Genomic DNA, 22,517 nt, shown 5'->3' on the forward strand with positions numbered 1-22,517 from the left:
CAGATGCCCAAAAAAGTATTTATCTGAAGGCAAAACAGTAAAATCCCCAAGAAATCGTTCACAACATATGTTTACACTTTACCATGAATCAGACATAGTTTGAACATTCACAGCGACAGGAAATCTAGAACAAAAGGAATTTTTTTTATCACATCAGTTTGCCAAGTTGGAGAAAGACAAGTATGCAACTCTACAGTGTATTTATGAAAAGCCTAAAACTCGAAAACTGTGTACCCCTGATTTTTAGAGCGGTATCATTGAAAACTTGAATTATTTCAAGCTTTTAGTTCCATGTCTCAATGAGGACTGCCACAAAAATGCGTCTTAGGAAGTAACCTGTCACACAGCACGACTGTGAGTGGGAAGCAAGTGACCACTTTGCCGTGGGAGGCGTGGCATCCCCCGCGCCCTCTCTGTGGGTATGTGCTCTTCTACAGCTCTGGAAGGCAGCCTCTTCACCTCACTCCGTGTCCCCTGGGCACATTCAGTGTGCATAGGGGCTCCTCTTCAGAGCCCCTTGATTGCTGTTTTCCAAGTGACTTTCAAGCTTGATCTTGTGATTTCTGAGCCTGATGCGGCTCAAGTGATTCCTGAGGCTTGGGCGCCAGGAGTAGGAATTGCCAACTGTGGGCAAGGAAGGGAAATCCACAGAAAGCACGTGTTGTACTCACACACATGTTTCTACACACACACTCACAAAATGCCAGCAGGCCCAGTCAGCTGACTCTAAAGTGTGCACGCATGCACAGACACACACACACACACACACCACACACCAGAAAGCCGTTGGGGGCGGCGGGTGCCTGGGTGGATCAGTCGTTAAGCATCTGCCTTTGGCTCAGGTCATGATCCCAGAGTCCCGGGATTGAGCCATGCATCGGGCTCTCTGCTCAGCAGGAAGCCTCCTTCTCCCTCTCCCACTCCCCCTGCTTCTGTTCCCTCTCTTGTTGTGTCTCTCTGTGTCAAATAAATAAATAAAATCTTAAAAAAAAAAAAGAGGAAGAAGAAGAAGGCCCTATGGGCATTCCAATATTACATCTCAAATGAATCACTGATTTCACCAGCGATGTTCCTGGGATGCTGAGAAATCCTGATATTGTATTCATTCTCCTTCGACTATGACATCAAAGAAAGGTGAAATAAATTTGAGAGGGAAAGTTCATGAAAGCATTTTAATGGATTGAATATTTTACTCCCTAAAGAGTAAAGTTTAAAAAAGTTTGCTTACCCTACAATGTACCTTTTAGGAACAGCTTTCTCTAATGAGGCTGAGCAGTATAATTTATTTTGTATCAAGATGTTGCTTATTAATTCTTATAAAATAACAAGTCATTATCAAATAACTGACCCACAGTTGGTTCTGCTCTGCTTCTCTCCTTACCTGTGGGGAGAAACAACCAAAGAAAATCTCCAAGATGAAGATCTAATTAAGCCACCCCAGATGGGTCTAGGCTTATGGGTACCACTACACTTGGCTGTCAAAGACCCATGCTCAGAAGCTCCCAGAAGCTGCCACTTGTTGCATAGTGACTGACCTCAGTTCTCCCTCGCCTCTCATCATGAAGGTCATAGGGAGAAAACACTCCCCCCAAAAAAGGCATCTTGAGTTCACCCCAGGACCATCCAAAAACAAGAGTGTTGGATTAAAGCCTCCAAGTCCCACTGTAGCTGTGTGTGCTTTGTGAGAACAAGTTCTCATTGTCAATGAGGGATTTCCATCTCCAGTAAGGCCTTTGATGTAACACAGATTGTTTTATCTGTCAGTTTCCAGTTCATTCTGTTCTCTGTCTTGGGGAGACATCTGTTTCTTAGACTTTCCCCCACCATACCATTATTCGTGCTTCCTATGAGAAGACAGTGAGGAATTTTGAGTACTCTAGAGTAGGCAGAAGATGCTGCAGTGTGTGGGAAAGCTGGCCCAAATAAGACACTGATAAGTGTTTTCACCACTTACTTATTCATCTCTTACCAACTGGGTGTGGATTTCCTATAGACGAGGCAGTGTTAAGTGAAAGATGAGTACAAAGCTCACAATATGACTGGAAAGTGCTCCCATATTGAGTCAAATGAACAGTACAAACTCTTTCCCTCCTTACCGTGGAATCTCCTGCCTTAAATTTTTGTCTGTTTGTTTATGAGTATTGTCCTCTTATGGTTCGGTTTTGTTTTCCAGATCCTACTTAGACATGTCCAAGGTGATCATCTTCAGCTACCTCTTCTGGTTTGTCCTAACTATCATATTCATCACGGGGACAACCAGGATCAGCATCTTCTGCATGGGTTACTTGGTGGCCTGTTTCTATTTTCTGCTCTTTGGGGGCGATCTGCTGCTGAAACCCATCAAGAGTATCCTGCGCTATTGGGACTGGCTGATTGCCTACAACGTGTTCGTGATTACGATGAAAAACATACTGTCAGTAAGTGCCTCCCAATGCATAACACATTTGCGGTTTTAGCACAAGAGTAAACAGCCCACTCAGTGGTTATTAAAAGCCTACTTGCGGGTCACACTCCTTTCTTAAAAGCCCCAAATAAGATGATGCAAAGTCAGGATTCAGAGAACCATTATTACTCTCACGCCGCCACATTAAGCAGAGTCCTGTTTGCTCACTTCCGCCATCTCAAAGTCACATGACAGGAGGACAGGGAGTTGTAGGAATACATTCTAAAATGTATTTGCAAGTCAACATCCCATCTCCAATGAGCGATGATCATCTGTGACCATTCACACTTTGTGCTGCAAACTGGCCCATTTATGAGCTGAATTAGTCATTGAATCTCTTTCAAACTGATACCATGTTGGCTTACCTAGAAATAATTATGAAAGCATAAGCCAGTAAAGGGTAGGGGTAAAACACATGTCCTTCCTCTACAAAGTTTAGTTGTTCTGCTTTGAAATAGCCACGTCCTGGGGCACCACGTTCCCCCTTGACCTAATAGGTAACTCACACGGCCCACTAGTCATCCCAGGATTGCGTAAAATCATTTGGACCCTAGAGACACCTTCTAAGTTATTTACTGTTTCAGGAAATTAAACAACAACCTTTCATGAGCTGAAGGAGTTCATACATCTCTTGCTGGCCCTAAGTCAAAGTTAATCCTTGTGCCTGCTGCTCCCGGTTACTGAGAGTGCATTAGAATGAGCCCTGAGCTAACAGCTTCCTGCTTCTCACCTTCCTGGTTACTGAAAGATGAGCTCACCTAGCAAGTCTACCATGCAGGCATTTAATTTTTTTTTTCTTTTTGCACGTGTATTTCTGTGTTTAGAGGTCCTCAAGAGCCAAGTCTGTGTCACCATAAATATGTATTTGAGTCATTTATTTTGTCTAAGACATTGAAATTCTGTCTAAGATCAGTTGATAGTAAAAGTGATTCTTATGCAGCAATTTTGCCCCCCCCCAATATTTATTTATATTGAGGGTAGTATTGAAAGTTCTTGGACAGAGAGAACAAAAACATCATTTCATCAATGGCCAGTCTGATGGTGAGGGATCTGTTGCCAGAGGCTGATTCCTATAGCCAATCCTGGAAACGTATGGCTACAAAGTCCATTTGTTCATTCATTCTTTGATCCTGTAAACCTATATCATAGACTTGCTAGGCACTCTTTTTGTCTCCAAGAACTAGATATAGTATTGCCTGCAGTTTCTACCCTAAGGAACTCATATTCTAAGAGGGAAGATATGCCTACTTATTAGTAATTAGAATGTGGTCCATAAAAGCTAATTATCACAAGATTTTAGGAAACCAAAACAAAAAAGAAGTGCCTCATACCTTGCCTGAATAAACTGGGAATAGACTTCCTGGAGGTGATGCCATTTGAACTGATTGGAGACTTGAAAACCAGACTCAAGGGTGTTCAGAGAGACAAAGAGAGGAGGACATGCCTAACATAGAGAACCCAAACAAAGGCATGGCCATGTAGGGCAGAGATGGTCATGTGAAGAGCATGTTAGAATAGGTGCAGGAACTCAGACTGAAAAACTTTCACCTTGGGAACAACTTCCAAGTATATCCTCCTACCTCATATGTTCCCAGGAAATACACATAGTTCAGCCATCACCTTTATGAATTAGCTTGCAATGGTTGTCTGTTTAAACTTCTTCCCCCTCAGCATGTGAACTTAACATAAATCTTTGTTATGGGAGAGACAACGACATGCCAATCAATGAATTATATTCCTTTGCCCAGAGAATTGGCCAAAAGAGCCTCAAAACGCAAGCTCTTTTCCTATTCTAAGAACTATGCCATACAACTAGTGTTTGTGATGATCTCCTGGCAAACAGCATAAGTTTAATTCGTCCAATTGTGTAAGAAAATAACTGTACCAAAATCAAAGTTCTGGGGTGGGGGTGGTCATTGTTCACCCATTTGATATCAGAATTGGCTTGTTCCTACAGGAGTCCATGATTTTCTCTATGAAAAGATGGGTACTTCTAAGTGCTGAAATCATCACACTAAAGATCTCCCTTTACTCATGGGGCTTATTTTCCCCCAGGAAATCATGGTGCTTCCAAAGCATCAAATGCGTTATCCCATGGTAACTGAGATTTGAGGTTCTACAGGTGCCTCCTAGACCTGTTGGCATGGAGACTTTGTGAATTCTTACACAGACTAGGATCACAAAGCATCAGCCTCTTTTTCTGGGCACAGAGTTTCACAATTTGCCACTCCCATTTGTTTTTCAGATAGGAGCATGTGGATACATTGAAAAATTGGTTCAAAATAGTTGCTGGTTGATCCAAGCTTTCAGCCTGGCCTGCACTGTCAAAGGCTATAAAATGCGTAAGTATGCAAAGCAAATCCGAAAGTGGAAGGAGAGAGAAGGAAGGACGGTTGTATTGTTCTAATTTTAAAATTGGGCCAAAGCACATAAAGAGAAAACAGGGACAGTGAATTCAACCTCTAGATGAAGGCAATAGGACTGTAGCTCGTTACAAATCTATTGTCCATAAGGAAGTGCTCCTACTCCAGACAACTTTGATCACCCTCTGGAAACTTCTCAGGCTCTGGGCTGGTTTGGAGACTGTGTGTGGCCCAGTATAACTCCCCAAACTTCTTTGAGTTACATTAGGAAGAGTTACAGAAGGCCATAGGCCTGTGGTGGTTGTCACTAGAATCCTGGGTTGTCAGCGTTCCTCTGGCTTTCAGGTCCTTCTCTCCTCAGGAAGCTCAGGAAGCTTCAGACTCAGAAAAACAACTGGGAGGACCTTCGTGGTCTCTGCAGTTCCAGAAGTTTCCATTTCTCTCCCTCTGCCTCTTGCACCACAACCTGGGACAATACCGTGCTTGGTCCTCCATGGTGCCCAGAATGGGGACAACTTGACCATGACATTCTCCCCACTGTGGCTTCCAATCCAGGCTATGCTTTGCCCACAATGAAGAGTAACTGGGTATTTGTTCTGATTTAGGATAAGATGTCTGTTGATACCTTTTCTTCTAATAGACTATACTTCTGATTAGCCCGGATCACCATTCCCAGAAGAGGTAGTTTTGTTTTTTGTTTTTGTTTGTTTGTTTATATCAGAGCATTGCCTTTCGCGTTGGGACATACAGACATTATTTTTCCATGGCCCTTCTTCAGGAAGAAAGAGAGCTCTCTTCCACTGAGAGAAGCACTCAGGAACCATTCCTGGCAAAGAGACCCTCCTGTGCCACAAGGTCATTTGTGGTCAATCTTATAAGTCAAGGTTGATATTGGATTTGAAACCTGTATCTTTGCTTATAAATAAATGTACCCATGCATCAGGAATTTGCTCCTACGCCTGTGGGATTGCCCAAGCCTGATCATACCACAGATATTATAAAATAACAATGAAAATGGATGTTAATTTTAATTTTTTTTTCCTATATTTTTACCCTAGCTGATGATGATTCCTCATGCAAATTACCCAGTGGTGAAGCAGGAATTATTTGGGACAGCATATGTTTTGCCTTCCTTCTGCTGCAGAGAAGAGTTTTCATGAGTTACTATTTCCTACATGTTGTAGCTGATATAAAAGCTTCACAGATCCTGGCCTCAAGGTAGGTCGGGCCATGGAATTGAGTGGTTTCTCTTAAAAAATCTGTCTGGAAGTAACATTGTGCAGTGCTGTTGCCTGAGCTTGCCTGGAAAACTCCTAAGAAATTAAGAAATTCCTTCTAGGAAAACCAGTCCAAGAAGGGTTTAGCACAAGGCCTTTAAAACTTAAAATAAACAAGAAAGTCTTTGGAGCCAAGTTACACTTACAAGGATCTGGGATCCTATGGAAAGTCAGAGACAAATGGGTCGTCTAGAGCCCTCAATGCACAGACCACTCACTAGAAGCAGGTCATTCTGGCCTCAGCCAAAGCAATAACCACAGGCCATGTTGGTCTAGACATTAGTCCACACTCTTCTTCTCTGACTCTGTGTTTAGAAGATACTCCAGAAAATAGAGAAAAACACAATTATATATTATTTTTCAGACCTCAGGTTGAAGAGTGTGACACTCCAGGCTCATTCTCAACTCCCTGATCTATCTTCTCTTATCCTTTCCATCCTTTCCATCTTTGTTCCCAATGATCTGATTTTTTTCTCTGGGCCACTGGTTCTATTCCTTTACTACCATCTTCTTCTTAATCCCTATCCACCCCTTTTTCAATTTTTCCCTGATCTTTCAGGTTTGGGGGGAAAGACTGGGAAGAAACTGGCCATGGAGGTCAGGTTGTAGTACCCTAACCTGCTCTGCCCGTCTCAGAAACACTGGCCTCACTAGATCCCATCCGATCTGTGGTGTTAAATAGTCTGATAAACATCGGCTTGTATCATATGAAATTTCCCCCCAAATCCATCATTTTGATTTGTGGTTTAGACTAACACACTTTTGTTTATACTGCCAGTGTTCCTAAAGACTCTTCTTTTCCTCTGCCAGGATAAACAAAATGTTTATTGCAGAAGTCCATTAATAGAGGAGCGACTCCTGGCCTTTGTTAACTAACTTGGAGCCTGGTAGAAAGAATTTTCAGTAGGGGACCTACATTTAATCTGAGGAGTTTGGGGATACCCTAGGCCCTCACTATACATAGGAACAATGACTTCATTTTATGTACAATAAATGACCCAGGAATTTACCATTATAATGGTTTTTCTAACACGCAGGACATCGGTTTCGTTAGAGCACAATGTCTTGTCCTTTTTTATTTCTTTTTCTTTCCTTTTGGGGATTTGTCCATGCTATCTTGTCCTAATAGTAATTTTATTAACTCATATAACAGCTGCTATTTGTGCTGATAAATGTGTCTTTTTGCCTTCTTCTGAGCAGTATTGGTCCTTAGATATCCGGGACATAATAGTAAGCCAGCGTCTTTTCCGAGGAGTTATAACAGTTATTTAGAAAACATATTCCTCATATTATGGAAACCAATAGCTTGGTTTAGAGCACAACTCATGCCTGCAAAAGAAAAGCCATGTCTTGAGGGCGCCTGGGTGGCTCAATGGTTTAAGCCTCTGCCTTCGGCTCAGGTCATGATCTCAGGGTCCTGGGATCGAGCCCCACATCGGGCTCCCTGAGCAGGGAGCCTGCTTCCCCCTCTTCGCCTCCCGCCTGTTTCTCTGCCTGCTTGTGATCTCTGTCTGTCAAATAAATAAATAAAATCCTTAAATAAAAAAAAAAAAAGAAAGAAAGAAAGAAAAGCCATGTCTTAAAAATAAACAGAATTTCCAAAGAATAGACCTTCATTCATTCAATGATAAGCTCTTTGCCTACTGTGTAACAAGAAGGTGGCTGCTTGGTCCTGCCCTCAGAAAGCTGGTGGGAAAAGGTACATGTCAACAAGCAGTCACCGTGCTGTGCAACTACCGTGATGGTAGGGGACCTTCAGGAAGCTGTGGGAATTATATCAAGGTACATAAACACAGGCAGCCTTCCATTCTAAGCTGCAGCCAGGGATGAACAAGAATTAAAGGTGGGAGGCAGGGGACACAGCCCAAGTGAAATTACCAGGGAAAGTTTTAATGAAGAAACCCTGAGAAGTTCAGTGTGGCTAAATACAGAAATTTGAAGGTGAAGATAGTGAGTGATGAAAAATTAGCTGGAGAGATAGGGAGCAGTCTGCTTATCAGGGGCCTTATAAACCATGTTTATGACTTTAGAAGTAATCCCAGAGACAAGAAGAAGCCAGGGAGTGATGCGGTTACAGCTGTGTTTCAGAAGCCCACCCTGCCTGGACTGTGGAGGACTCAGGACAGGTTAGGTGACTACTCTACTCATCCAGGACCAAGACAGTGGCTCAGACCAGGAGGAGGTAAACTAGGAAGACATTTAAGAGTACAACTGGCACAACTGGAAAGTTGATTGGAAGGAAGGGAGGTGGAGAGGAAAGGAGGGTAGAAGGTGTTATGGAAAGGATTTGGGTTGAAGCCAATGGTGGTGCCAATCCCAAATGTAAAGAAACCAAGAAGTTCTAGGCTGGGAGGACACTGACCACAACCAGGGAGTTGTAGGGCTCGTGGGCTCGTGAAACTAAACCCATGGTGAGTCCAGTGGACGGCCAGGATGACAGGTCTGCAGGTGGAAATAGACTTGAGTGTCATCATGACACAGGTAGATTTAGAGCAGGTGAGTGGTTGGAAAGAATGTGTGAATGAGCAGAGGACCCCAGGGACCACCCACTTTTAAGAGATGGACAGAGAAAACTAGGAACTCTGAGCCAGCAAGGAAGAAGGAAAGCTGGAAGAGCATGGTGCCTTAGGAGCCTGAGGAAGGCTGCTTCAAGGCGGAAGTCCAGCAGACAGGACATACAAACACAAGACTGAAAACTGAGCATTAAAGGCAGTGACCTCAACACGTCGTGGGATCAGAGCTTAACACCAATGAGCTGAGGTTAAACGGAAAGTTTTGGAGACAGTGGCTGTGAGATACTTGTGCAGGGATAGTGATGGAGGCTATACATAGAAAACTGTGCAGTGGACATGTTGTTGTTTTTTTCCTAAGATTAGCAAGATGTGAGCATGTTTGCATACTTCGGAGGAGGACTTGGTAGCAGTGGGGAGGCTGAGAATGCAGAAAGAGAGGAAGAAAGGGCAGGATGGAGCCTCTCAGGCTGCATGGGGGAGGGGCCAGAGCCCGGGTGAGGATGTCACCTTTCCCACCGTCACTGCAGGAAATGGTGTCCACGGGATAGATGGTAGGCAGCTGAGCAAACTGTTGCCTCATGACTTTTTTCTCTCCAGGAAGTGGGAGACGAGGTTATTTACTAGGAGTAAAAAAACCTTTGACAAAATTCTAGATTTGAGAAAAGTGTAAGGAGTTTTAAATAGACAGTACAGAGAAGAATTTCCAGAGCCTATGAAGGGTCAGCAGATAACATGTTGGTCACGCCTTTTCTGCACCCCTGACCACAGTTCGGAAAAGGGTGGGCACACCACTGGGTTCCTATCCACTTGGGATTTACCAAGCGGATATAACCAGATGACAATGGACCGGACTTGAAGACATTAAGAGAGGCTGATGAGATAGATCAATGGGGACTCTAAAATTGGCTTGAAAAGTGAGAACAAACAGAAGGGAATGGAAGGATAGGAGGGAGAAAAGCAAAGAGGCAGGAATCTGAACATCTCAGTGATGGAGGTTGAACTCCAATTTTGCATTTTTTCCTTAGGGAAGCCCAACTCACTCCAGATCCTTTTCTGCTCACTGAGTAGAAAACTAATCCGAACTCACTCCTCCTTGCCAATGGTCCCTCATGGGACAACTATAATAAGGTCAGGTGAACAATACTTTGCTGAGATGTAAGGTTCTGCGGGACAGGTTCAAAGGGGTGCATCCTTTTTAATGTCTTAGAAAACGCAAACCATTTTTTGTTTGTTCGTTTGTTTTGATGACCTTCTGTGGCTGTGAGCAGCCCACTCCCTCCCAGGAAAGGCTGTGCCTTCTTCATCCAGTGAGAATGGGCTCCTACATGGGGTCTTGGGACTCCCACTCCCAGCCAGGAGACTCTAGTCAATGGTCCAGAAAGAAATGTTTTCTAACCCTTGATAATCATTTTCAGGGGAAGGTAAGTAACAAGGATAGAAACACTAATTTGTTCTCTACTTCCTATTTTTCTCTAGAGGGGCTGAACTTTTCCAAGCCACAATTGTCAAGGCTGTAAAGGCAAGAATTGAGGAAGAGAAAAAGTCAATGGATCAGCTGAAGAGGCAGTAAGGAAGCTTGGTTTTACTGTCCTTCTTTTGTTATAATTGGGGTTTGTCTGGTCCTGTTCAGCTGGCTCTCACCTCTCAGGGAGCCTTAATAGCCCTAAAAAACCCACCGTGTTAAGGAGCTTCTGGGCATGTGCTCAGTGTCATGGCAGAAGCTTTTGCTCACTGGACTGAAAATGGAAGTAGTTGAAAAGAAAGAGAAGTGCAATGTCGTGGAAAGGGGCGCCATGTTGGACAAGACCAATGTCAAGTCTTGGTTCAACTGCTTACTCTGGAACCCTGAGCAAGTCATTCCAATTCTCTGAATTTCAGCCTTCTGATTTAAGTTAGGGCTCACAGTTCTGCCTGGGTTTTTATAAAGATTAAATGAGCTCATGAATGAGACAGGGTCTTTCCCGGTCCCATTCAACTGGAGTAAATGTTCATTCTATCTACGAATTAAGAGAATACATGCAGAGATTTGGCATTGGAAGGATCTCTAAAGATATTATAATAACAGTCTTTCTGGGAAGAAACTGATGATGCATGACATTAGATGACTTTCAATCCACAACAACCTAGAAGCAGTCCTAGAAATACAGCCCCTGTCTCCATGGATGCAGTTCAAGACCTTTTTTTCTACTGTCATGTTCTGGATAAATCAAGTAATGGACTGACTTAACAGGAGATTTGAGAATTTCTTTTTCAATTTTATTAGTTCATTTTTTAAAAAGCCCTTGAAACAAATTTTCTTAGAGTGAAATTTTTAGCAGCAAATGTAACTTGTAAGGATTGGTAGGTAGCACTTCATTTAGGGGCTGGGTTTAGGAATGGATGACCACAGAATTCCATACCTACCCACGTTCTCCAAAAAAGCAGAAACTCCATCCTCCATCACCACCCCCCCACACCCGGGGAAAATTCCCCAGGTTTGCTGAGACCCCCTCATTCCGTTCTGACCTCATTTCCCAGCTCTTCCTCCACCCCACTCAGAAATGTTTTTAGCATAAATCACACCATCCCGTAGCATGGTTATTTCCAGAATCAAAGATATGAGGTATATAAACTATTATATAAGCAGTTATGGCATAACTGTTGCCATTGTTGCTTCTAGTTATCTACATCAGGCTTAGACAAGCAACAAATGTGGACCCACATGTAGAATGAGTTCCTATTTACCCATTAGGAAGACCTGTTTACTATCATTCACTTCACTGAGTTTTTCCATTTAAGAATACATCCTCTTAGGTGACAGAAAGTCAGGATGTAAAAGAATGAAGGTAATAATCATTGCAAAAGAGAAGCTAAAAGTGTTGTTTAAGCCACAGGAAGCAGAAATGGCACTTAGCTTAAAAACCTGAGCAGAATTTTAAGAAGCTAAATTAAGAAATGGAACACCGCAAGAGGACGGGTCCGGTCAACATTATAGTTTCTGAAGAGTCAGACTTCCTGAATAAGCAGACAAAATAAACGGCACTGACTCAATAATCAAAGACACACTAAACCATTTTTCCAGAACTGATCAGAGATTAGATTTGAAATAGAGAAGAGTCATGCGGTCTCAGAGAGTATTTATGAATATCGCGGAACAACTTGCTTTTTACAAAACAGTCCTCACCCTTTCACCCCTTTTCATTGGCTCTTCACAACTGCATGAGCTAGACAGTTCCTAATTTTTTAAAATTGCAAATCCTGGGAGGATAAAGGATTCACATTTCATCCTTTACTGTGTTCAAAATGGCTATGGTACGAGGCATAAGTGGACATCAAGTATTGCATAGCAAACCTTCACATAATTGTGATCATCTTAATGAGATGAGCGTCTACCCAAAGCCAAGTAATATGGTTGTGTCCGTGTACACACATATAGACATCCCCAAGCAAGAATGTGTTGCTGATTAAAAAAAAAAAAAATTCATAAGTCCTATCCATACAGGTTTAAACGTAAACCAACTGTGTGATTACTCGGGGCGTGTTCTTGGCATTGCTGTGGCTGTTCTATTTTCCAGGATGGATCGCATCAAAGCCAGGCAACAGAAATACAAAAAGGGTAAGGAGAGGATGCTGAGCTTGACCCAGGAATCGGGGGAAGGCCAAGACATCCAAAAACTCTCTGAAGAGGATGACGAAAGTATGTCAAGACATTTCCCTCTTGTTCAAGTAGCTTAGCATTGAATGATAGCATGAGTATGGGGAGGGCTGTTACATAACATTATTCTTATTCTGCCAGGATTATCAATTTTTTTTGAACTTAGCAAGTTTTATCTTCCGATTGTGAATGGGATACATGTATTTGTTTCATTAAGGACATATTTAATGACTCCATGATTTTACAAGTAACTCCTCTTCAGCAAAACCACTTTAATCAACCCCTCACCTAGTGTTTGTCTTGCAGAGATGAGTTTTTTGAAGAAAACGAGCATGGATTTGCTTAATTTCTTCCTTTAGGGAAGGTATTTCAGAGACAGACTACTGTTATTGTCTTTAATTTCTATAAATTCTAAACAAATATTGAGTATGTATGCATATTTATGTGGCATCTGAATAATGGTAGATAAAATATCCTTTAATTATTGTCTGTTCCAATGAAACTGAAAATGAAATATATATTTATTATATCGGATTATAGATTTGTTATATCATTAAGTTTGAAAGGTCTTCTTATAAATGTTTGCATGCTTTTCTGTTTTAAGGGAATGGAGAAATAGTGCATGGTATTTTCCAGTGCATAACATCTATTAATCCCCAATAAATTTATATTTTTCCAACCATGCTTTAAAATAATCACAAGGAAATTTCTGATTATTGAAATATAGGCATTTTTACAAATTATTTGCCACTAAATTGTCTTATAAAATTTAGGTGATGCTTCTTTTCTGTTAATTCAATGGAGAATTCAGTGTGAGATGCCTTTTTGAGAGATAATCCTTTCTTTTTTATGTTTCTTTATATGCCCTGCAGTACTAAAAAGAAAGTGAAAATGTGGCATAATGTTCCTAGAACACTTAGTACTTGCCTTGTGAAATCAACTTTCTCATATGTATAAACATTTCAGACTCAATATGGTTCCTTTCCCTGACCTCTGATGTACTTTTATGACTTGTCTAGATTTTGACAGTTGAGTTGTTAAAGCGTGGTTTTCAAAATTTGTTTTCTCACTTCCTAAGAATTAATATTTGGACATATTTTATTTTAGGAGAAGCAGACAAACAGAAAGCCAAGGGCAAAAAAAAGCAGTGGTGGCGGCCTTGGGTTGATCATGCTTCCAGTAGGTTTTCTCGATCCTCTTACGATTTCATCGATTCTAACCCTTATATCCTTGACCAGAATTCAGGCGTCCCCATGACCTGTGTGTTCCATGCATGGTTTGATCCTTGTGACTTGATAGGGGGTCAGAGTGTAGGAAAATGGTGATGTGAATGGGTCCCTGGGCCCCGGAGATGGAATCTTCCCAAGAAACCCACCGGGGTTACCATGCTGGCTGAAGAAAGCCCAGCATATGGCTGACACACTCCCGAGCACCATTTGTGGGCTCAGAAAGGGAAAATGAACTGCTACCATTTTATCTGATTCTGAGGTCTAGAGTTCTGCTGATGTGTATTTATTTTACGGCTGAAAACCCTTATTAAAAATGAGTTTTGGGGCGCCTGAGTGGCTCAGTGGGTTAAGCCGCTGCCTTCGGCTCAGGTCATGATCTCGGGGTCCCAGGATCGAGTCCCGCATCGGGCTCTCTGCTCAGCAGGGAGCCTGCTTCCTCCTCTCTCTCTGCCTGCCTCTCCGCCTACTTGTGATCTCTCTCTGTCAAATAAATAAATAAAATCTTTTAAAAAAATAAATAAAAATAAAAAAAATAAAATAAAATAAAAATAAAAATAAAAATGAGTTTTGGCTCCTCCTGGGAGAATAATCATTAAATTCAAAGAGTCGGTGACCCTCTTTGTAAGGCACTGGGCTTGGATGCCAATGAGTATCTCCTCTCCTCACCCCCAGAGCTTTGATTTTATTTGCATGCACTTTTTTTAAAGCAATTTATCGAATATAAAGATCAGGATGACTTAAAATGCATTCATTTTTTAATCAGCGTTTTTTTCGTTTGCTGCCAAGTCAAAAGACAAAGATTCAGGTGGAAATTCTGTGTGACTCTTTAATGTATTGTTCATTGGCCATGTTCGTCCTACTAACAGTCACAAACAGTACACTATAAGCCTATTTCTATCAAGACACTGCCTCTTCCCCAGTTTCTAAAGGCTCTCAAATGACACTCTCAATCCAAACCCCAGCATGTGGCATGGCCGCAGCCTTCAGCAAACAGCCATGACCGATTAAGAGCAAAGGCAGACAACAGGTTTTGAAAAGCAGAGCGTCACAGTCAGAGAATTACTGTGTTTCCCTCCGGATCATAAAAGGAATGAGGAATTACAAAACTCAGTGACTATATTTGTTCTGCTTAACGTATGAAATCAACTGGCCTCGCTGTTGGCCAGTGTATGGTCTTAGAATACAATGATCCATTTTGATCTCACCTTCCTTATATTCGTTAGACTACAAAATAATTATTAATTATTTTGCACATTACTTATAATGTTTTCAGGCTTTTATGCCTGGCTAATGTGACCCAACAGGGATTATCACCAAGGCCCACAACCTCGCATGATGGTGGGAGGGACTCTACTAGTAGGATCTTCAGAATCACAAGAAAGTCAAATTGATTGGAATCTTTTGCCATGCCTAATTTCTTGGCCTCACTGAGATATGGCATTGGTTTCCCTGACCCCCAAATTAATATTTTTTAATCAGCAAGCCAATTTCAGAAAGTATTGCACAAAATTTGCTCAGTATACCTGGGTGTCATTAAATTTAATCTCAAATATTGAATTTCTAGCCTTATGGCAGGAAAAAAAAAAAACATGAGTTTTAAAGCGTTTTTTTCGTTTGCTGCCAAGTCAAAAGACAAAGATTCAGGTGGAAATTCTGTGTGACTCTTTAATGTATTGTTCATTGGCCGTGTTCGTCCTACTAACAGTCACAAGCAGTACACTATAAGCCTATTTCTATCAAGTCACAAGTAAACTGTGCCTATCTTTCTGTTTTTAAAGGGCCCTTTGCTAGTTTAGACAGACCTATCCATTTCAAAATTGTTTCATACTGAAAGTTTTCTCTTTCACCTGGGGTAAATTCCCATTGCAATCATAGAGGTCTTTCCTTTTTTGATCTAAACATTGCATTTTGGAAGGAATTGGATATGGTCTTTGATAATCATCTTCCAAGTTGGTAATAATTTAAAGAATTTCTCGTGAAGGTTATTGACTTTAGTTTTCTGATTCATTTCACCCTCATTATAGCAAGTTCTTAAAGACCGGTATTAAATGAAATGTGCCTTGTTACACCACCTCTTGGTGCAATAATGCAGGAATGTGTGCAATTCATAGTTTGGAACCAGATTCTGACTGTGGTGTTAAAATTTTTCAGCAAACTGTGTTTCCTTTTACAAGCTTGTGAGGAAAGGAAAGGAACGAGTATGTGGATTATTTTTTTAGACCACGATGAGTTCCAAAATTTATCTTTAGAATCAGAAACACTTTATTAAAAGCCCTTATTTTGATCTCTTGAGCCGCTGGGCTTTTAAATAGATATTTCATGCAGGTGTGGAATATGAGAATGCGTGCACTTGGAACACCCTCCTGTGAGTCTGTCCATGATACGATAATGTCGCTATGTTGTTCGTATTACTGGCAAGCAGTCAAGATCTTAACCTAGTCTGTAGGTGGCAAACCTTCCACTTCCATACCTATGTGCACACATACGATCGCATTATTGCTGTTCAATGATACCTTCTGTTCAAGGATAGTGTGTCTCCGTGCCAACTCAGTACTGCCTAAAACAATGACATGCCTCACTCCATTGTTAAATATCTGAAATCAAGGTCCAGCTTTCTGGGGATACAAGAAGTAGGATTTTAAAAGTCATTTCCACACTCAGTGCAGCAGCAATAACATCAGTATCCAGGATATGTTCATGGACACAGGCTGCAGGCAGGAGCTGACTCTGAACTAATCAATGCAGATGCAAGATTCTCTCTACTTCTTATTAGCAGGTAGCACTGAAGAAAACATTTTCTGTGGTTTTCCTACTTTTATTTCAGTAACATTCTATAAAAGAATAGGAGACTTTTCCTAAAACACTTGCTGCCTTTTTAAAGGTGTGAATTCTACTTCTCGCATACAAATTCGTAGTTTTTTTTAAAGGATCAAATCAGTGTTGAGACTGCTTGAGATGAACACTTTTTTGGGTTCCCCTGTGTCCACATGAATAAAAGCCATAGAAGGTATGATTGAATACAATTTAAGCTATTGTTGATTTTAGAGCCTATAATGAGGGTAAAATGCTCAATCTTATGATACTCTGTTTTTACCAAATTACCATGTGACATAGAATCCATGTAACTTTCCTGCAAATGTCTGAGCTTACATGAAGGCATTACTTTAATGGTCTTCCCCACTGTCAAATGTGATGCTATAACTTTGGTTTGTTCTTGCTTATTCTTACCTTATGTTGTACTGCATTTATTCCCTCGGGCCTGGACCCAGTATTCTGGGTCTGGTTCTTTCTTCAAAATACAAGTAACAAATTACAGTGCTTCTGTTCAAGGATATAAGGCCCAATTCATTCACTCTGCATCTTCACGGATGGAGGCTTCAGATACGTCTGAAATCATGGGCAAAATTATTTACCTTTTGACCATGTTTAGTGATATTCAAGCAACTAATTTTAAACAAGCCAAGGTTTTCCATTACCTTACAACATATGAATCCAAAAGAAAAAGAAAGACATCATGTGATGTCATCCAAAAGATACCTCAGCATTCGAAAACTTGAATATAACTTGAAAATAATTCATATTTTTTCCTGCAATGATGGTACAGTTCTTGTAGCATCAGAAATGTATATGCTGGGTCTCTTTTCCCTGAACAACTTAAAATAATGCTCAAACTAATAAAAGATTGGATTCTCAAATTTCTTTAAGTCTCTGGACATTTCCACTTTCTCTGCTCCTAAGTTTTAACACAGCAATATGTTCTTGCAGGGAAAATATCAGGCAAGACAAGGGCAATCCGTACTGTTTGTGCTTTGAGTCTTATGGTCAGTACAGTTCTCCTCACACTTCAATAGGTAACGGACCTTCTGGTTGACCAGAAGCCCAACAGTGCTAAACCGTACGGACCCTGTCTGCCCTGCCTTAGTCTGTCCCATGCTATGTGTAGAAATAGCCAGAGTGTGGTAGTGGTGTTTTTGCGGTTGTTTTCTTTTTTTCATGTTACCTGCCCATTTCCTCCTCACGGCAATGTGTTTGTTGTTGGTGGTTGTTTGTTTGTTCTTTTGTTTTTTTAACTCTTTCAAATGTCTTGGCATATGCGTAATGTTCCTGTGTCACGTGTGGAAGAGCCAGGTCTGCACAGTAGAAAGTGAAGTGGAAGTTGGTGATGCTGATTCTTGGTCCTGAACCATCCTGACTGGCATTTCTACCACACTCAACCCCTTCAGACAACACCAAATCTTCCACTTCACTTTGGCCTCGTCTAAAGGACCCAAATTGCCAAATCGTCTGAACTGTGAAACTCTTTTTACAGTTTTCTAGCCATTATTTTGGCCATTTTGGTAACAAAACAGGTTGCTGCAGAGTTGATCTGAAGCATTTGTGTAAAATTGACACTGAAGAAGGAAGAAACTGTCAGATGAACCCAGTAGTGGCCGGTTTTCTTACACAGTGTAGACAAGGCCTCACGCTCTGTAGACCCAACCACACCAACACCAAGTAGTATTAGCCCAGAATGAGTTCTCTTCATCTCTTGTCTTTTCCTTTTTACCAACATCTCTTGCTATGGTCTTTTGTGGACAGTTTATGTATTCGGGGGGGGGGGGGCATTTCATGAATAAGCCCTTAATGACCTCATATCTCTTCCAAGAAATAAATAAATATTTTGTTTTGCTTAGTGGTCAGGAGTGGAGATTATTACTTGTTTGAAACGGATAGTGAAGAGGAGGAAGAGGAAGAATTAAAAAAGGAAGATGAAGAACCTCCGAGGAGGTCAGCTTTCCAGGTAATTATGGGGTTGGGAAAACCATCTCCTCTGCTAGTTGAAGAGCTATTCTTTCTGACAGATCTTGATTGCAGGCCTAGACTTCTGCCACTGTGTTCATGTGTGTCACAGCTTCCAGATGTTTTTGATTTCCACCTGAAATTGTTTATTCCTCATTAAACTCTAACGCTGCTTGCTGTCAGCATCAGTATAATTACTGCAAAGAACACTGTTCCCACCAGGTCTTCATTCACTTGCATCAAAAAAATCTTCTGATGCTATTAAAAAAAAAAATAAAGCTTCCCTGGGTGAACTTTATTTTTCTGTTACAAGTACGAGGTGAAGAAGACTTGTCTGGTATCACTTTGAACCACTTGAATGGACTTATATTTTGATATGTGAACTAGCTGATCATAAAAATGAAGCTCTTGCTTTCTTTGGAAACAAATGGTCACTTAAATGGTACTTCAAATCTTGAGAATCCTTTTCATTTGTGTTGCCAAAGGTTTGAGAATTGATTGAAAACCTGGAAATAGCTAGCACAGTTTGATTTTTTTTTTTTCAGCTTAATTGCCTTTCTTTTTCAGAAACTGCCAGATCATTCTTAGTTACATAGCTTAACAGCCAGTATTGTATATCCAGGGAATGTCTAATCCATGTTTGTTAAAGATGAGGACTGGTCAGTAGAACTACATGCAGGGTGAAAGTTTGATATATATTTCTTTTATAAAGGAGTCATGTGTTAGGACTGTTATTTCTTAGTTATTATACCGCAAGACATAGAGGGTGATATCCATCAAGCCTCATAATGTGTCCATGAAAAGGTCATGGCTCCTTTGCTGCCCAGGTCTTCTCAAACTGGAGGGTTACATCCGTTACTGTATTCCCAATGAAATTAAGGAACTAAATTATTTGTGGAGACACCCTGCTCTGATGCTTTCTCACTGGCCCCATCGCTACCCGAATTTTTGTCTTAAAGATGGCGTCTGTGTGCATGTGTGCGGCTGGCTTGTCAAATACTAATGACTCATTTATTTTTACTCTAATGATTTTTCTTATAACCATCACTCCTCATTCAGCAAAGGAGAGAACATGGTCATGCTCGCCATGTTTACGGATTACATGCAACAACTCTTTTCCTTATTCCTAACCTCTGAGCAGAGCACATTTGATTCTAGCTTCAGGGATGGGCACGTTTTAACCTAGTTGATGTAATTGTAGAGACGAACTCACACTGACATCATGTATTAAGTTTTTAGTCATTGGTGTTTTTCTACTAACCACTCTTGCTTTGTCCTTCTTTGTAGAGAGCTATTGGGAAATTTGCGTCGGCCATTTTAGCCTTGCCAAAGTCTGTCATTAAACTTCCCAAAACTATTCTTCAGTATTTAATCAGAGCTGCAAAGGTATTTGACGTTTCACTGATGTGTGGTGTGTGACCCTCCGCTCCATAGAACTTTAGACAAGCAGATTCCCTGTTGCCCTACATCTGCATTTTCCCTGTTCTATAGATCCTACAATGGAGGAAGTATGAGAACTTAAAATTGTAGACCTTTCCAAGTAGAGTTTCGAGAAGCCACATTTCCTGTTATTTGATTCTCATTCTTCAGCTGATACCAGAGCCTGTCGAAACATAGAGCGAGAAAATGCAGATACACGTCTACTCTGTCCTTCTTGTAGTTTTGCCTAAGTCACATCTCATTTTTAAAAAGGTCACATCTGGTTGCATGCATCGGTCGTGATGTGTAAAATGTGTGATTATTATTCTCAGAAAGCTGGTAAAACTATGAACGAGCCTAATAAAAGACTCGTTTTGCTCCATCTCCTTGTTGGCTTCCTTTTCAAGGCTCCATCTTGCCTAAATTGGGTATTGTCTTCCATTTACTCTTCTGATTTCAGTTCAACCCCTTCCAAGGCTGGGCTATCATGTCAGGTCTGTGTGGCTTTTCACTCCCACGTCACCCCAGAGAGTGCAGAATAAAATGTGAGAATGCTGTTGGTCAGTTTAGCCAACGCACAGCAGAAATTATCCAGCTACCCATGCTCTAGTCACTCCTTACTGAAAATCATAAATAGTGAACTCCTATTCACGCACTTTATAGAAAGCTGGTTCTGTGGACGTAATCTGGGGCAGGAATTTAAACTCTTAGGTCTTTATGCTCACATGTTAAGCAGTTGTTTGTACAGTGAAGGAGACCAGCACTTTTCCCATTTCACCTGGGATTTTATTTAAATGCAGGTGATGTAAAGAAAACAGGTCCCACCTACGGCACGTATAATGTGTGTTTCTCTTGAGCGCCCAGAGGAAAGGTAGCTGCTGGTCCATCTTGGGTGGGGCCAGGGATTCTAAACCTCCAGGTTCCTCCCATTTTTAAAATGCTGGGATTCTGATTGTTAGTTTAATATTCAATGTGTTCACTGCCTTGGGATTCTTTTCTTTTCGCTTTTATGACTACCATGCAAGTCTTTCCATTCATATTTAAGAATTTACATGAACGATTATAACACAATTATCCTCTATCTTACTTTAAAAATAAAAACAAAGGAGCACCTGCATGCATCAGTTAAGCTTCTGACTCTTGACTTTGGCTCAGGCTCAGGTCATGATCTCAGGGTTGTGAGATCAAGCCCCAAATCGGACTCTGCACTGGACATGGAGCTTGCTTAAGATTCTCTCTGCCCCTTTCCCTCTACTCCTCTGCCCCCTACCAACACCCTTTCTAAAAAAAAAAAAAAAAAAAAGGAAAGAATATATACACATATATATACATATATACAAGAATATATACACATATGTGTATATATACAGATATATATATACAGATATACACATATGTGTATATACTTCTTTGGTATATACATATATATATAATTTAAAAACAAACAAACAAGAAAACTTTTTACATACAACATAAAATTCTGGGTCACACATGAATTAAAGGACAGTTTATTAAAATTTATCAATTTCAGTGAAAAATCTCCATCCATTTCTATGTAGTTCTATCCTTTTTAAAAAATTAAATGCTTTTTGCATAGTACATTTTCAGTAAAGTGAACCTCATTTCCCCCTAAAATATATGATAAAACTGAAGATAAAATCACATGACCAGACTTAAGATAAAACTTAAGATGAAGTTAATAAATAAATAAATAAATAAAATTTAACATTAGTTATCTTATCTTAAGAATATAGACTAATAGTGGCAATTTGAAGAAACCAAAGTTAATTTATGGACATTTTCATGTATTTTCTTTCACATGGTTAGTGGTGTGTACACCCATGAACTTGGATGGTGGTTATAGTTACAATGTGAGAACTGAGAAGTTCCAGTTAAAGAAACTTCTATTTCTTGACTCAGAAGTGGGATCTTTCCTCCTACTTTGTTACCATCATTTCCTGAAACAGTCAGACTGAGCTTCTGTCAAATATTCCTGGCACTCGATAGAGTTTGTAATCCCAAACATGAACAGTAAGATAGTTTACCTACAAATAGGGACTCCTCATAAGATTTCCTCCCTCTCTCATTTCCCCTTGTTTGAATTATGTAAATTCTCATCTCGGTGAGAAAGCACTGATGGGCTTAATCATTAAGGGATCATAGGTAGAACCAGGAATTTCCTTTTAATAATGGCACTCACCCTTCTTCAAGAGTTCTACAGTTCTGTCCTAAATGCCCCTTCTCTCTCTCCCTCTCCATTTTTCTCCAGAACAAAAGCACTCCTCCAACTTACACACCTAATACATTCACAGATCCTGAGTTACTTTTTAATTTTCCATTTTGGAGATTATGTCATTATCTAAAAGCAATATTTTCATAACTCTTTCTTTAAATGACTTGTCATCAGATGTTGTTCTTAAACCTGAAAATTTATTGTGTTTAGCAGTTCAGATTTTTGTAAAAGAATCAATATTTTTCTGAAGCAGTTTGCTTATTAATGTACTAAGCCTCAAAGTTTTTTGTTTTTTTTTTTTTTTAGTAGGTGGCAGGTTTAATGAGCAAGGTAATTTACACACTTGGCAAAGATATTCTTGATGGAGTTCTTGGTTAGCATGCTTAGTACACATCTACCATAAATTCCTTCATTTGGTCCTTCTTCCAGAGTCAGTTCATTTTCTCTTTTCTCAAAAAACATTCTGGCATAAAATAGGATTATTTTTTGCCTTCCAGGCTTATTTTTCAGAAATAATACAGATGTTCCATTCATGTTAATTGCCCATAGATTCAGATTTCTACAGTGAGAAAAAAGAATATTCTTCTTTAGTCACTATGACCTTTACATTTCTGTACATTGAAAAGT

General features: G+C 40.4%; 1 protein-coding gene across 4 annotated transcripts in view; it reads left to right on the forward strand.

The window, feature by feature from the left end:
* The window catches only part of PIEZO2 (piezo type mechanosensitive ion channel component 2), a 455,796-nt gene that overhangs the window by 378,362 nt on the left and 54,917 nt on the right, over positions 1-22,517 (forward strand). For all 4 annotated transcript variants that reach the window (XM_045065366.1, XM_004742696.3, XM_013051380.2 and 1 more), the window contains 7 exons: positions 2,174-2,417; positions 4,689-4,785; positions 5,865-6,024; positions 10,073-10,162; positions 12,151-12,272; positions 13,338-13,409; positions 18,133-18,239. In XM_045065366.1, coding sequence (XP_044921301.1) covers positions 2,174-2,417; positions 4,689-4,785; positions 5,865-6,024; positions 10,073-10,162; positions 12,151-12,272; positions 13,338-13,409; positions 18,133-18,239 — 892 coding nt within the window. The remainder of the gene's footprint in view (positions 1-2,173; positions 2,418-4,688; positions 4,786-5,864; positions 6,025-10,072; positions 10,163-12,150; positions 12,273-13,337; positions 13,410-18,132; positions 18,240-22,517) is intronic.

The sequence above is a fragment of the Mustela putorius genome, unplaced genomic scaffold, assembly GCF_011764305.1.
Source record: "Mustela putorius furo isolate JIRA1106 unplaced genomic scaffold, ASM1176430v1.1 tig00003858_pilon_pilon_pilon, whole genome shotgun sequence".
In the NCBI taxonomy this organism is placed as follows: Eukaryota; Metazoa; Chordata; class Mammalia; order Carnivora; family Mustelidae; genus Mustela; species Mustela putorius.